This window comes from Salmo trutta, chromosome 33, assembly GCF_901001165.1.
Source record: "Salmo trutta chromosome 33, fSalTru1.1, whole genome shotgun sequence".
In the NCBI taxonomy this organism is placed as follows: domain Eukaryota; kingdom Metazoa; phylum Chordata; class Actinopteri; order Salmoniformes; family Salmonidae; genus Salmo; species Salmo trutta.
The window spans coordinates 21,019,133-21,034,132 of NC_042989.1; the positions used below are offsets into that span (position 1 = coordinate 21,019,133).

At 42.1% G+C, this 15,000-nt stretch overlaps 1 protein-coding gene across 1 annotated transcript; it reads left to right on the top strand.

Annotated features, from left to right (window-relative positions):
* Window positions 1-3,758: 3,758 nt before the first annotated feature.
* LOC115172088 (glutathione-specific gamma-glutamylcyclotransferase 1-like) lies at window positions 3,759-6,101 on the top strand. The gene is made up of 3 exons (XM_029729273.1): window positions 3,759-4,026; window positions 4,368-4,403; window positions 5,736-6,101. Exons 1-3 carry the CDS (start codon window positions 3,853-3,855, stop codon window positions 6,099-6,101), a joined length of 576 nt encoding a protein of 191 aa, XP_029585133.1. The 5' UTR covers window positions 3,759-3,852.
* The last annotated feature ends 8,899 nt before the right edge of the window (window positions 6,102-15,000 follow it).

A 15,000-nucleotide genomic window follows, 5' to 3' on the forward strand; every position in this document is an offset into this window, starting at 1 on the left:
ATATGTCTGTAGCAGTTTGGGTCTAGAGTGTCACCCCCTTTGAAGAGGGGGATGACCGCGGCAGCTTTCCAATCTTTGGGAATCTCAGACGATACGAAAGAGAGGTTGAACAGGCTAGTAATAGGGGTTGCGACAATTTCGGCAGATCATTTTAGAAAGAGAGGGTCCAGATTGTCTAGCCCGGCTGATTTGTATGGGTCCAGATTTTGCAGCTCTTTCAGAACATCAGCTATCTGGATTTGGGTGAAGGAGAAATGGGGGGGGGGCTTTGGCGGATTGCTGTGGAGGGTGCCAGGCAGTTGACCGGGGTAGGGGTAGCCAGGTGGAAAGCATGGCCAGCCGTTGAGAAATGCTTATTGAAATTCTCAATTATAGTGGATTTATCGGTGGTAACAGTGTTTCCTAGCCTCAGAGCAGTGGGCAGCTGGGAGGAGGTGCTCTTATTCTCCATGGACATTACAGTGTCCCAGAAATTTTTTGAGTTAGTACTACAGGATGCAAATTTCTGTTTGACAAAGCTAGCCTTAGCTTTTCTAACTGCCTGTGTATATTTGTTCCTAACTTCCCTGAAAAGTTGCATATCACGGGGGCTATTCGATGCTAATGCAGAACGCCGCAGGATGTTTTTGTACTGGTCAAGGGCAGACATGTCTGGAGTGAACCAAGGACTATATCTATTCCTAGTTCTACATTTTTTGGAGTGGGGCATGCTTATTTAAGATGGTGAGGAAGGCACTTTTAAAGAATAGCCAGGCATCCTCTACTGACGGGATGAGGTCAATGTCATTCCAGGATACCCCGACCAGGTCGATTAGAAAGGCCTGCTCGCAGAAGTGTTTTAGGGAGCGTTTGACAGTGATGAGGGGTGGTCGTTTGGTCGCAGACCCATTACGGATGCAGGCAATGAGGCAGTGATCGCTGAGATCTTGATTGAAAACAGCAGAGGTGTATTTGGAGGGCGAGTTAGTTAGGATGACATCTATGAGGGTGCCCGTGTTTACGGATTTGGGGTTGTACCTGGTAGGTTCATTGATAATTTGTGTGAGATTGAGGGCATCAAGCTTAGATTGTAGGATGGCCGGGGTGTAAAGCATGTCCCCGTTTAGGTCACCTAGTAGCACGAGCTCAGAAGATAGATGGAGGGCAATCAATTCACATATGGTATCGAGGGCACAGCTGGGGGCAGAGGGAGGTCTATAGCAAGCGGCAACAGTGAGAGACTTGTTTCTGGAAAGGTGAATTTTTTTAAGTAGAAGCTCGAATTGTTTGGGTACAGACTTGGATAGTAATACAGAACTCTGCAGGCTATCTTTGCAGTAGATTGCAACACCGCCCCCTTTGGCAGTTCTATCTTGCCGGAAAATGTTATAGTTAGCGATGGAGATTTCAGGGTTTTTGGTGGTTTTCCTAAGCCAGGATTCAGACACGGCTAAGACATCCGGGTTGGCAGAGTGTGCTAAGCAGTGAATAAAACAAACTTAGGGAGTAGGCTTCTGATGTTAACATGCATGAAAGCAAGGCTTTTACGGTTACAGAGGTCAACAAATGAGAGCACCTGGGGAGTGGGAGTGGAGCTAGGCACTGCAGGACCTGGATTAACCTCCACATCACCAGAGGAACAGAGGAGAAGTAGGCTGAAGTTAAATCTTGTACTTAAGCGTCATTCATTGATCAGGTATGATACAAGCTTATATAGGGTGCTAGAGAGACACCTAAGGAGAGAACAGATGTTAAAAGGGCTTTACAATACTTGGATCTTATTCTGCAAGCTAATGCTTCTATTTATAGCTAATCTCATTAGCTGCTTCTGCGGTATCACACTATGTGACACTCAAGGATATAATGGGAGCTCCGTTTTCACACATGGTTAAAAAGAGACTGCAGGCTTGCTGCTTGCCTTACTTTCCTGACAGTGGAGAGCAATGAAGCAAACATTCATATACATACAGTACTTCAAAGTACTTCAAAGAGAGTAAACATGTATTTTTCAAACACTACTATCACACCAACATCCATGGTGGAATTGCAAGATCTCAAGCAAAGCATTTTTACAGGATATACTCAATTCAACTCACAAGTTTGGACATTGGACAGCCAGTGTCACTGTCAGTCTATGTATAACCAGGGAACATAATGTAAGAGCTTTCAACATCCTGTGAATGGAGCAAAAATAGCTTGCCGTTTCTGTGTTATGTAAACTATCCTCTGAAATACAATGAACGGATGGAAGAATTAATGAATTAAGTAATTCATGAATTAATGAATTATTGAATTACTTTATATGTCTGTGTCTTTTATGTGACTCATGATTATTAGATACCATTTTCAGTAAATCAAACGACTACAAGATTGCAAGTACAGTAGGCTACATTGTACATTACTTCCAGTGACACCTCAAGTAAAGATTACACACTTAATAATTCCCCTCTCCTATCAAAACAGTTGTGATGCTCAAAATCAATTCAGACAGTAGAGGAGAGTGGGGTAAGTTGAGCCATTTTTTTTCATTCAGCATTACTCCGTCAATAGAAATAGTATAATTTTCTGACAAAGATATACACATATATTTCTCTGGTAATAATCAGAATTAATTTAAACATTTCAGTTTTGAAAACATAGCTTGTCCAAAAAAAGTGGTCTCTTGGCACAACTTACCTCAGTTTGCACAACTTACCACATACCTGGGGTAAGTTGTGCCAAGAGACCACTTTTTTTGTCTTTTAATCATTTTAACTGAAAGGTTGCTGGATTGAATCCCTGAGCTGACAAGGTAAAAATCTGTCGTTCAGCCCCTGAACAAGGCAGTTAACCCACTGTTCCCCGGTAGGCCGTCATTGTAAATAAGAATTTGATCTTAACTGCCTCGCCTATTTAAATAAAGGTTAAATAAAAAAAAATCTTTAAACAATTTAGAAACAAGCATCATGAAACCTCTAACACAATACATTCATTTTACTTTGTGCAAATATTTTTGGGGACCAAATTTGCTTACCTCTTTTTCCATGCCATGTGGTTTCTTCCTTCACAGACTCCATGAAATGATGACCTCTTCCTAAATATTTGGTCAAATGATTAATTTTGTTTATGGTTTCCTAGAAACAATGGTGGCTCAATTTACGTCTTGGCTTAATTTACCCCACTCTCCCCTACAGATCACTCATATAATCCCATGTTATTGTTTTCAGTGTCTGTTCGTCAGATACGTTGTTATGGCAACATTGTAACGTTCGAAAACAGGATTCCAGAAAATGTTTTGCTCTCGATAAGGTTTATGATTGGTCGGCTTGTACTTCAAGTACGACCTCTTCTATGATATCATTGGTCAGCAACGTCTTGGTCTGACTTCCCGCCACAACACATACACGTGTCTGTCTGTACACCAATATAATGTTGTAGTAGTACTGCACGTTGGTTGATAGACACACCAAACTGATTGTACAGATAGAAGTTGCGGTGAGAGATACTAGGCCTATGCATCAGCTCTTTTACATTTTATCAACATATTTGGGTAGACTATGATAGGGTTATTATGATAGGGTTATTACCCATTAGCAATACTATTCGAAACGCCTAGGAAAAACCATGGTCGGCGATATGCATTTATAGCGAATAGTTTAGCGGTCTCATGCTTCGGAAAGCATCTACAAAGGAGAGGGAGCTCCACCGGTAACATCGTATAACAGCTCCCACTGGCCACACACCTCAATTAAACGTCTATTCCACTTTGGTTCAACGTGGAAACAACTTTGATTCAACCAGTGTGTGCCCAGCGGGCTATTTCTTGACAGAAGAAAATTGGCAACACTTTACATCTTCTCTTACATATTACCTGAACACGACCAACTAACCATAATGACGCTTCTGGACATTACTGCATCAGAAAAACCCAGCCTGTGGATATTCGGATATGGCTCATTAGTCTGGAAACCAGACTTCAAATACAAGAGAAACAACGTCGGTTATATCAAAGGATATAGCAGACGCTTCTGGCATGGCGACAATTTTCATCGAGGAGACAAAGACTTGGTAAGTCTACCTTCAGAAATGTAATCAGTGTATTTGCTGCTGCTGTAGACAGACAGAATATTATCTCAGATCAAACTGTTGAGCTTCAGAAAGTGGGAAGTCAAATGAAAAGTCTAATAAAAAAAAGTCTGATTTGTGATGCAAACATATTGGTTATGGAAATGTCAATGTACATAAAGGTCTGGCATGGCCCAAAATACCTAACCTGATAGGCTCACATGTAGTAGGCTACTCTAGCCTAAGTGGAAATGAATTGGTTAAACAATACACGTGTCTGTGCGTTGATCCTCATGTGCTCTGTTCATCTCTGTCCTTATCTCTATGGTCCTTATCCTCCACAGCCAGGTAGAGTGGTGACTTTAGTGGAAGATCATGATGTAAGTGGCCTTGTTTCAAAATAACCCAGAACACACCTACAGCTCACATTTGTTTTGATCCTGTCTACCATGAATAAGTACTGTACTTTGTGTTGTAAAATACATTGACACTGGCGGGGTGGGCTTAACATATTGAACCTTAATCGATGCAGGGCGGATTTTTTTCTCTCTCTCCCCTCTCTCTCTCTCTCTCTCTCTCTCTCTCTCTCTCTCTCTCTCTCTCTCTCTCTCTCTCTCTCTCTCTCTCTCTCTCTCTCTCTCTCTCTCTATATATATATATATATATATATATATATATATATATATAAATATATTAAATCGTTGAGCTTAGGTTTTGTACATTTCCCTGATCAAATAAATCATACATCAATTCCAAAACACTTGTTACAGTGTTTGGATTCAAGGTCAGGATTTGATATAATGATTTTAGCATACATCTGTAAATTCACTTGAAAGTGGCATCCAGAGTGCAAATTATACTGTGACATTAGAGGGGTCTCTATTTTTTTATGGGCTTTATAGTAAAGACATGTAATTTAACTTTGTCCTTTTAATGTGTCATGAACACAACCAGCCATTATGTTTTTATCTGATTGTCAAACAAATCACTTCAAAAAGTAGATTGATTGTTAGCTTGTGTTGGCTAAAGTTAGTTGAAGTTTGTAGTGGCTGTTTAAAGAAAACACATCAATGGTTTACAGTTTCTCTTGGCCCATAGACTATTTTCAGAGTGAGGAACCATCTAACATCAAGTTGTAAAATAGTGAACTACTCCTTTAAGTAGGTTACCTGCGCATGTTCATCTACTCCAAAATAAGTCCAGTATCTGAACAGTGCACTGTACACCCGCAATTTGAATGGAAGAAATCTATTACAAACACCGTAAGTGTAATGACATTCAGCCTACAAAGTGGTGTGTATTCATGGATTCCAAGGGAATTCCCCAAAAATGTATGATTTCTCATTCGTGTCTATCCATGTTTCATCATTTTCCTTCATTTCGCAAGAGGCTGAATCCATTTCACCAGAGAAAGCATCCGAGCGAGGCAAACAGCACCCCTCTTTCTTAGTATCTGTAGCCCATGTATCTGATGCTATTTGGCCAAAAATAATAACACGTCATACTCTTTTTGGCCATACGGCATCAGATACACGGGCTACACGTGCTAAGACAGAGGGTTGCTGTTTCGCTGGCTCGGATACTTTCTCAAGTGATATTGATGTCTTGCTGTAGGTGCGCGTCTTGGTCAAAATTATCAATATATTCTATATATTCAATCTGATTACCTACTTCTCCTGCCCCAGTTTAACATCCATCTCTTTTCACTGCAGGCTTGCACCTGGGGGGTAGCCTACGAGGTCAGCGACTCCCAAATGGAGGAGTCTCTGCAGTATCTGAATGTGATAGAGGCTGTGCTGGGGGGCTACGTCACCAAGATGGTGGAGTTCACTCCCAGAGAGAAGTGCCAAGGGTCTTTGCTCGCCCTGGTCTACATCGCCACCCCTGACAACCCCATATACCTTGGGCCTGCCACTCCCACAGAGATAGCTGCTCAGATTGCCATCTGCAGAGGCAACACGGGCCACAACATAGAGTACCTCCTTCGCCTGGCTGAGTTCATGAGGCTGTACTGTCCCGAGGTAGAGGATGACCATCTCTTCTCCATAGAGGCAGCCGCGCTGGCTCTGGTCATCTGAACTACCAGGGCCAGGGATACTCACATCAGACCAACGATACGACCACTCAATGCTACGACACGCGCAATCCTACTTGTTAATATGATCAATGTGAAGAGAGTGTGAGTCACTACACCTCATAAAAAGGGTCAACATGTCATGATCACTAGCGGTTCTGTGGGGGGAGGGGGGGCAAGGGGGGCCAGTGCACCTGTGACAACAATTTTGGACCCCCTTGTGGCCCCCCTAAATGTGGAGTATTAAATAATTTTTACATAACTAATTTTTGCTATCGTTCTTTTTTTACATCCGTTATTAGACAGTGGCAACGCGGAACACTAATTTAACCCACACATTTTCTAGAGGGACGGCTTTAGGCGGAACACAACAATATCGTACCACATGCAAAATGATATGACAACAATAACGTCTAATGTAACTGGCCCGTCTAACAGTACAACTGGCCCCAGCTTGGCCCCCCCAGTTGAAATGGTCTAGAACCGCCACTAGTCATGATCACTGTTTTTGTTGTCCATTGTCTGTGAACGACCATGACATTGAAATGTTTTAAGCTAAATGGGCAATGAGATTACAAGTAAGGTGCTGTATGTTTCTCTACAAGGTGTATAAAGGGAAATCTGAAATTCTTATATTTCTTGCTATCTTGTGCAAAAATGGTGACAGAATTCACCTTAACCTTTACCAGTAACTTGGTTAATAAGGACTATGTTTGTACACAAATCTGCTTCGTAGTATAGCCATGAACAGCATTTATTGTATACTTTGATTACATATCAAAGAATAACTTAATCATACAGTAGTCTTGCATTGCGTACCAGACTCCTAGGGTCTTTTACTATGAAGACATAGAGGCTGGCTGATTGAAGAATCTACTCATATAAAATAGAACATTTAACCTTTACCTCAGTGGCGTACCACAGTTTAACCTTAACCATTACACCACGCAGTCTGACATTATTAAAGCTATATAACAACATCCTACCCTTTCCCAGCAACAAGAGATATGTCTTATGTAGGGAAATTGGGAACCTATCTAAATGAAGAAAGCTAGTGATTTTTAACAACTATGAAGAGACTTTCTCTCAATCGTCTGGTGCAGAATCAGACTCCTTATCCATTAGGCCACGCAGTCTGTGATTATTAAATCTACATAACAATGTCCTACCTTTTCCAGGCAACAGGAGACATGTCTTATTTAGGGAAATCGGGAACCTGTCTAAATAAGTAAAGCTAGTGAAATTGAATGACCACGAAGGAACTCGAAACCTCAATCTTCTGATTCGAAGTCCGATGTCTTATCCATTACACCACTCAGTCTACTTCTACACAGTGCCTTCGGAAAGTATTCAGACCCCTTGACTTTTTCCACATTCTGTTCCGTTACAGCGTTATTCTAGAATTGATTGAATAGTTTTTTCCCCCTCATCAATCTACACAATACCCCATAATGGCAAAGCAAAAAATGGTTTCTAGAAATGTCTGCAAAGTTATAAAACATAAAAAATTGAAATATTTCATTTACATAAGTATTCAGACCCTTTACTCAGTACTTTGTTGAAGCACCTTTGGCAGCGATAACAGCTTCGAATCTTCTTGGGTATGATGCTACAAGCTTGGCCCACCTGTGTTTGGGGAGTTTCTCCCAATCTCTGCAGATCCTCTCAAGCTCTGTCAGGTTGGATGGGGAGCGTTGATGCACAGCTATTTTCGATCAGGTTCAAGTCTGGGCTCGGGCTGGGCCACTCAAGGACATTCAGAGACTTGTCCCAAAGCCACTCCTGCGTTGTCTTGGCTGTGTGCTTAGGGTTGTTGTCCTGTTGAAGGTGAACCTTCGCCCCAGTCTGAGGTCCTGAGCGCTCTGGAGCAGGTTTTCATCAAGGATTTCTCTGTACTTTGCGCCGTTCATCTTTGCCTCAATCCTGACTAGTCTCCTGCCGCTGAAAAACATCTCTACAGCATGATGCTGCCACCACCATGCTTCACTGTAGGGATGGTGCCAGGTTTCCTCCAGACCTGAAGCTTGGCATTCAAGCCAAAGAGTTCAATCTTGGTTTCATCAGACCAGAGAATCTTGTTTTGGCAAACTGCAAACGGGCTGTCATGTGCCTTTAACTGAGGAGTGGCTTCCATCTGGCCACACTAACATAAAGGCCTGATTAGTGGAGAGCTGCAGATATGGTTGTCCTTCTGGAAGGTTCCCCATCTCCACAGAGGAACTCTAGAGCTCTGTCAGTGACCTCCCTGACCAAGGCCCTTCTCTACCGATTGCTCAATTTGGCTGGGCGACCAGCTCTAGGAAGAGTCTTGATGGTTCCAAACTTCTTCCATTTAAGAATGATGGAGGCCACTGTGTTCTTGGGGACCTTCAATGCTGCAGACATTTTTTGGTACCCTTCCCCAGATCTCTATGGACAATTCCTTCAACCTCATGGCTTGGGTTTTGCTCTGACATGCACTGTCTTTCCAAATCATGCCAATCAATTGAATTTACCACAGGTTGACTCCCATCAAGTTGTAGAAACATCTCAAAGATGATGACTGCAAACAGGATGCACCTGAGCTCAATTTCGAGTCTCATAGCAAAGGTTTTGAATACTTATGTAAATATATATTTTTTTAACTTTTAATACATTTGCAAAATGTCTTAAAACCGGTTGTCACTTTGTCATTATGGCGTTCGTGTGTAGATTGATGAGGGAAAAAATTTACTTAATCCATTTTAGAATAAGGCTGTAACGTAACAAATTGTGGAAAAAGTCAAGGGGTCTGAATACTTTCCAAATGCACTGTAACTTCCTACAATACTACACATTTTTCCATGGGGAAAAGAGAAAAAGTAGCAGTTTTATAGCTAATCTCATGCTATTCTACACATTTTGCAATGAGGCTGAGAGAATTGAGCATTTTTAAAGCTAATTTCCAGCAATTCTGCACATATTGCCATGGGACAGAGAAAAAGTAGCAGTTTTACAGCTAATTTCCTGTCATTAAATTTTTTTTTGCCATAGCTTATGACGTGTTCATATGCTATCTGGAGGGGGAGGGGACCTCTAGGGGGCCCCCAACCCCCCCTCCAAAAATAAATATATACACTCAGTGGCCAGTTTATTAGGTACATCACCCCGTTCTCCTACAGACAGTGAGTCACGTGGCCATGGCTTGCTATATAAAGCAGGCAGACAGGCATTGAGGCATTCAGTTACTGTTCGATTGAATGTTAGAATGGGAAAAACGTGTGACCTAAGCAACTTTGAGCGTGGTATGATCATCGGTGCCAGGCGTGTTGGTTCCCGTATCTCAGAAACGGCCCACCTCCTGGGCTTTTCACGCACGACTGTCTAGGGTTTACAGGGAATGGTGCAACAAACAAAAAATATCCAGTCAGTGGCAGTCCTGTGAGTGGAAAAAGCTCATTGATGAGAGGTCGAAGGAGAATGGCAAGAGTTGTGCAACCACACCAGGCTCCACTCCTATCAGCTAAAACAAGAAGAAGTGTCTCCAGTGGGCACGCAATCACCAGAGGTGGACAATTGAGGAGTGGAAAAACATTGCCTGGTCCAACGAATCTCGGTTCCTGTTGCGTCAGACTCAAGGCAGAGTCAGGATTTGGCTTAAGCAGCATGAGTCCATGGCCCCATCCTGCCTGGTGTCAACGGTACAGGATGGTGGCGGTAGTGTAATGGTGTGGGGAATGTTTTCCTGGGACATGTTAGGTCCCTTGATACCAATTGAGCAATGTTTCCATGACCCGAAGACTTCAGGCTGTTTTGGAGGCAAAGGGGGGTCTGACCCGGTGCTACATGGGTGTACATAATAAACTGGCCATAGATACAGTGGCTTGCGAAAGTGTTCACCCCCTTGGCATTTTTCTTATTTTGTTGCCTTACAACCTGGAATTAAAATAGATTTTTGGGAGTGTTTGTATCACTTGATTTACACAACATGCCTACCACTTTGAAGATGCAAAATATTTTTTATTGTGAAACAAACAAGAAATAAGACAACAAAACAGAAAACTTGAGCGTGCATAACTATTCACCCCCCCAAAGTCAATACTTTGTAGAGCCACCTTTTGCAGCAATTACAGCTGCAAGTATATAGGGGTATGTCTCTATAAGCTTGGCACATCAAGCCACTGGGATTTTTGCCCATTTTTCAAGACAAAACTGCTCCAGCTCCTTCAAGTTGGATGGGTTCCTCTGGTGTACAGCAATCTTTAAGTCATCCCGCAGATTCTCAATTGGATTGAGGTCTGGGCTTTGACTAGGCCATTCCAAGACATTTAAATGTTTCCCCTTAAACCACTCGAGTGTTGCTTTACCAGTATGATTAGGGTCATTGTCCTGCTGGAAGGTAAACCTCCATCCCAGTCTCAAATCTCTTGAAGACTGAAACAGGTTTCCCTCAAGAATCCCCCTGTATTTAGCGCCATCCATTCCTTCAATTCTGACCAGTTTCCCAGTCCCTACCGATGAAAAACATACCCACAGCATGATGGTGCCACCACCATGCTTCACTGTGGGGATGTAGTTCTCTGGGTGATGAGAGATGTTGGGTTTGTGCCAGACATAGCGTTTTTCTTGATGGCCAAAAAACTCAATTTTAGTCTCATCTAACCAGAGTACCCTCTCCCATATGTTTGGGGAGTCTCCCACATGCCTTTTGGCAAACACCAAACGTGTTTGCTTCTTTTTTTCTTTTAGCAATGGCTTTTTTTCTGGACACTCTTCTGTAGAGCCCAGCTCTGTGGAGTGTACGGCTTAAAGTCGTCCTATGGACAGATACTCCAATCTCCGCTGTGGAGTTTTGCAGCTCCTTCAGGGTTATCTTTGGTCTCTTTGTTGCCTCTCTGATTAATGCCCTCCTTGCCTGTGAGACGTTCAAAGTTTCGTATATTTTTTTATAACCCAACCCTGATCTGTGCTTCTCCACAACTTTGTCGCTGACATGTTTGGAGAGCTCCTTGGTCTTCATGGTGCCGCTTGCTTGGTAGTGCTGCTTGCTTAGTGGTGTTGCAGACTCTGGGGCCTTTCAGAACAGGTGTATATATACTGAGATCATGTGACAGATCATGTGACACTTAGATTGCACACAGGTGGACTTTATTTAACTAATTATGTGACTTCTGAAGGTAATTGATTGCATTAGATCTTATTTAGGGGCTTCATAGAGAAGGGAGTGAATACATATGCACGCACCACTTTTCAGTTTTTTATTTTAGATAATTTTTTTAAACAAGTAATTTTTTTCATTTCACTTCACCAATTTGGACTATTTTGTCTATGTCCATTACATGAAATCCAAATAAAAATCAATTTAAATTACAGGTTGTAATGCAACACAATATGAAAAATGCCAAGGGGGGTTGAATACTTTTGCAAGGCAATATATTGACTCAGGGGTGTGAATACTTATATAACTGAGATATTTCTGTGTTTCATTTTCAATACATTTGCAAAGATTTCTAAAAACATGTTTTAATTTTTTCATTATGGGGTATTTTGTGTAGATGGGTAAGAAAAAAATCTATTTAATTTTATAAACTGTAACTAGGCCATATATATATATCAACTCAGCAAAAAAAAAACGTCACTTTTTCAAGAACTTGCCTTTCAAAGATAATTAGTAAAAATCCAAATAACTTCACAGATCTTCATTGTAAAGGGTTTAAACACTGTTTCCCATGCTTGTTCAATGAACCATGAACAATTAATGAACATGCACCTGTGGAACGGTGGTTAAGACACAAACAGCTTACAGACGGTTGGCAATTAAGGTCACAGTTATGAAAACTTAGGACACTAAAGAGGCCTTTCTACTGTCTCTGAAAAACATCAAAAGAAAGATGCCCAGGGTCCCTGCTCATCTGCGTGATTGTGCCTTAGGCATGCTGCAAGGAGGCATGAGGACTGCACATGTGGCCAGGGCAATAAATTGCAACGTTCGTACTGTGAGACGCCTAAGTCAGCACTACAGGGAGACAGGACGGACAGCTGATCGTCCTTGCAGTGGCAGACCACGTGTAACAACACCTGCACAGGATCGGTACATCCGAACATCACACCTGCGGGATAGGTACAGGATGGCAACAACAACTGCCCCAAGTTACACCAGGATCGCACAACCCCTCCATCAGTGCTCAGACTTCCGCAATAGATTGAGAGAGGCTGAACTGAGGGCTTGTAGGCCTGTTGTAAGGCAGGTCCTCACCAGACATCACCGGCAACAACGTCGCCTATGGGCACAAACCCGCCGTTGCTGGACCAGACAGGACTGGCAAAAAGTCCTCTTCACTGACGAGTCGCGGTTTTGTCTCACAAGGGGTGATGATCGGATTCGCATTTATCGTTGAAGGAATGGGCGTTACACCGAGGCCTGTACTCTGGAGTGGGGTCGATTTGGAGGTGGAGGGTCCGTCATGGTCTGGGGCGGTGTGTCACAGCATTATCGGACTGAGCTTGTTGTCATTGCAGACAATCTCAACGCTGTGTGTTACAGGGAAGACATCCTCCTCCCTCATGTGGTACCCTTCCTGCAGGCTCATCCTGACATGACCCTCCAGCATGACAATGCCACCAGCCATACTGCTCGTTCTGTGCATGATTTCCTGCAAGACAGGAATGTCAGTGTTCTGCCATGGCCAGTGAAGAGCCCGGATCTCAATCCCATTGAGCACGTCTGGGACCTGTTGGATCGGAGGGTGAGGGCTAGGGCTAGGGCCATTCCCCCCAGAAATGTCCTGGAACTTGCAGGTGCCTTGGTGGAAGAGTGGGGTAACATCTCACAGCAAGAACTGGCAAATATGATGCAGTTCATGAGGAGGAGATGCACTGTAGTATTTAATGCAGCTGGTGGCCACACCAGATACTGACTGTTACTTTTGATTTTGATCCCCCCTTTGTTCAGGCAGGGACACATTATTCCATTTCTGTTAGTAACATGTCTGTAAAACTTGTTCAGTTTATATCTCAGTTGTTGAATCTTGTTATGTTCATACAAATATTTACACATGTTAAGTTGGCTGAAAATAAACGCAGTTGACAGTGAGAGGACGTTTATTTTTTTGCTGAGTTTATATATATATATATATATATACAGTTGAAGTCGGAAGTTTACATACACTTAGGTTGGAGTCATTAAAACTTGTTTTTTAACCACTCCACAAATTTCTTGTCAACACACTATAGTTTTGGCAAGTCGGTTAGGACATCTACTTCATGCATGACACAAGTCATTTTTCCAACAATCGTTTACAGACAGATTATTTCACTGTATCACAATTCCGGTGGGTCAGAAGTTTACATACACTAAGTTGACTGTGCCTTTAAACAGCTTGGAAAATTCCAGAAAATGATGTCATGGCTTTAGAAGCTTCTGATAGGCGAATTAACATAATTTGAGTCAATTGGAGGTGTACCTGTAGATGTATTTCAAGGCCTACCTTCAAACTCAGTGCCTCTTTGCTTGACATCATGGGAAAATCAAAAGAAATCAGCCAAGACCTCAGAAAAATAATTGTTGACCTCCACAAGTCTGGTTCATCCTTGGGAGCAATTTCCAAACGCCTGAAGGTACCACGTTCATCTGTATAAACAATAGTATGCAAGTATAAACACCATGGGACCACACAGCCGTCATACCACTCAGGAAGGAGACGTGTTCTGTCACCTTGAGATGAACGTACTTCGGTGCGAAAAGTGCAAATCAATCCCAGAACAACAGCAAAGGACCTTGTGAAGATGCTGGAGGAAACAGGTACAAAAGTATCTATATCCACAGTAAAACGAGTCCTATATCGACATAACCTGAAAGGCCGCTCAGCAAGGAAGAAGCCACTGCTCCAAAACCACCATAAAAAAAGCCAGACTATGGTTTGCAACTGCACATGGGGACAAAGATCATACTTTTTGGAGAAATGTCCTCTGGTCTGATGAAACAAAAATAGAACTGTTTGGCCATAATGACCATCGTTATGTTTAGAGGAAAAAGGGGGAGGCTTGCAAGCCGAAGAACACCATCCCAACCGTGAAGCACGGGGGTAGCAGCATCATGTTGTGGGGGTGCTTTGCTGCAGGAGGGACTGGTGCACTTCACAAAATAGATGGCATCATGAGGGAGGAAAATGATGTGGACATATTGAAGCAACATTTCAAGAAATCAGTCAGGAAGTTAAAGCTTGGTTGCAAATGGGTCTTCCAAATGGACAATGACCCCAAGCATATTTCCAAAGTTGTGGCAAAATGGCTTAAGGACAACAAAGTCAAGGTATTGGAGTGGCCATCACAAAGCCCTGACCTCAATCCTATAGAAAATGTGTGGGCAGAACTGAAAAAGCGTGTGCGAGCAAGGAGGCCTACAAACCAGACTCAGTTACACTAGCTCTGTCAGGAGGAATGGGCCAAAATTCACCCAACTTATTGTGGGAAGCTTGTGGAAGGCTACCCAAAACGTTTGACCCAAGTTAAACAAGTTAAAGGCAATGCTACCAAATACTAATTGAGTGTATGTAAACTTCTGACCCACTGGGAATGTGATGAAAGAAATAAAAGCTGAAATAAATCATTCTCTCTACTATTATTCTGACATTTCACATTCTTAAGATATAGTGGTGATCCTGGCTGACCTAAGACAGGGAATTTTTACTAGGATTAAATGTCAGGAATTGAAAAACTGAGTTTAAATGTATTTGGCTATGGTGTATGTAAACTTCTGACTTCAACTGTGTATATATATATATATATATATATATATATATATATATATATATATATATTAAGTACTAGTCAAAAGTTTGGACACACCTACTCATTCAAGGCTTTTTCTTTATGTTTACTATTTTCTACATTGTAGAATAATAGTAAAGACATCAAAACTATTAAATAACACATATGGAATCATA

Excerpts from the sequence above, each read along its gene's own strand:
- LOC115172088 (XM_029729273.1), top strand. The coding sequence starts at position 3,853 with ATGACGCTTCTGGACATTACTGCATCAGAAAAACCCAGCCTGTGGATA. Across the intron at positions 4,027-4,367 it reads ATCGAGGAGACAAAGACTTG|CCAGGTAGAGTGGTGACTTT; the intron begins GTAAGTCTACCT and ends TATCCTCCACAG. Across the intron at positions 4,404-5,735 it reads CTTTAGTGGAAGATCATGAT|GCTTGCACCTGGGGGGTAGC; the intron begins GTAAGTGGCCTT and ends TTTTCACTGCAG.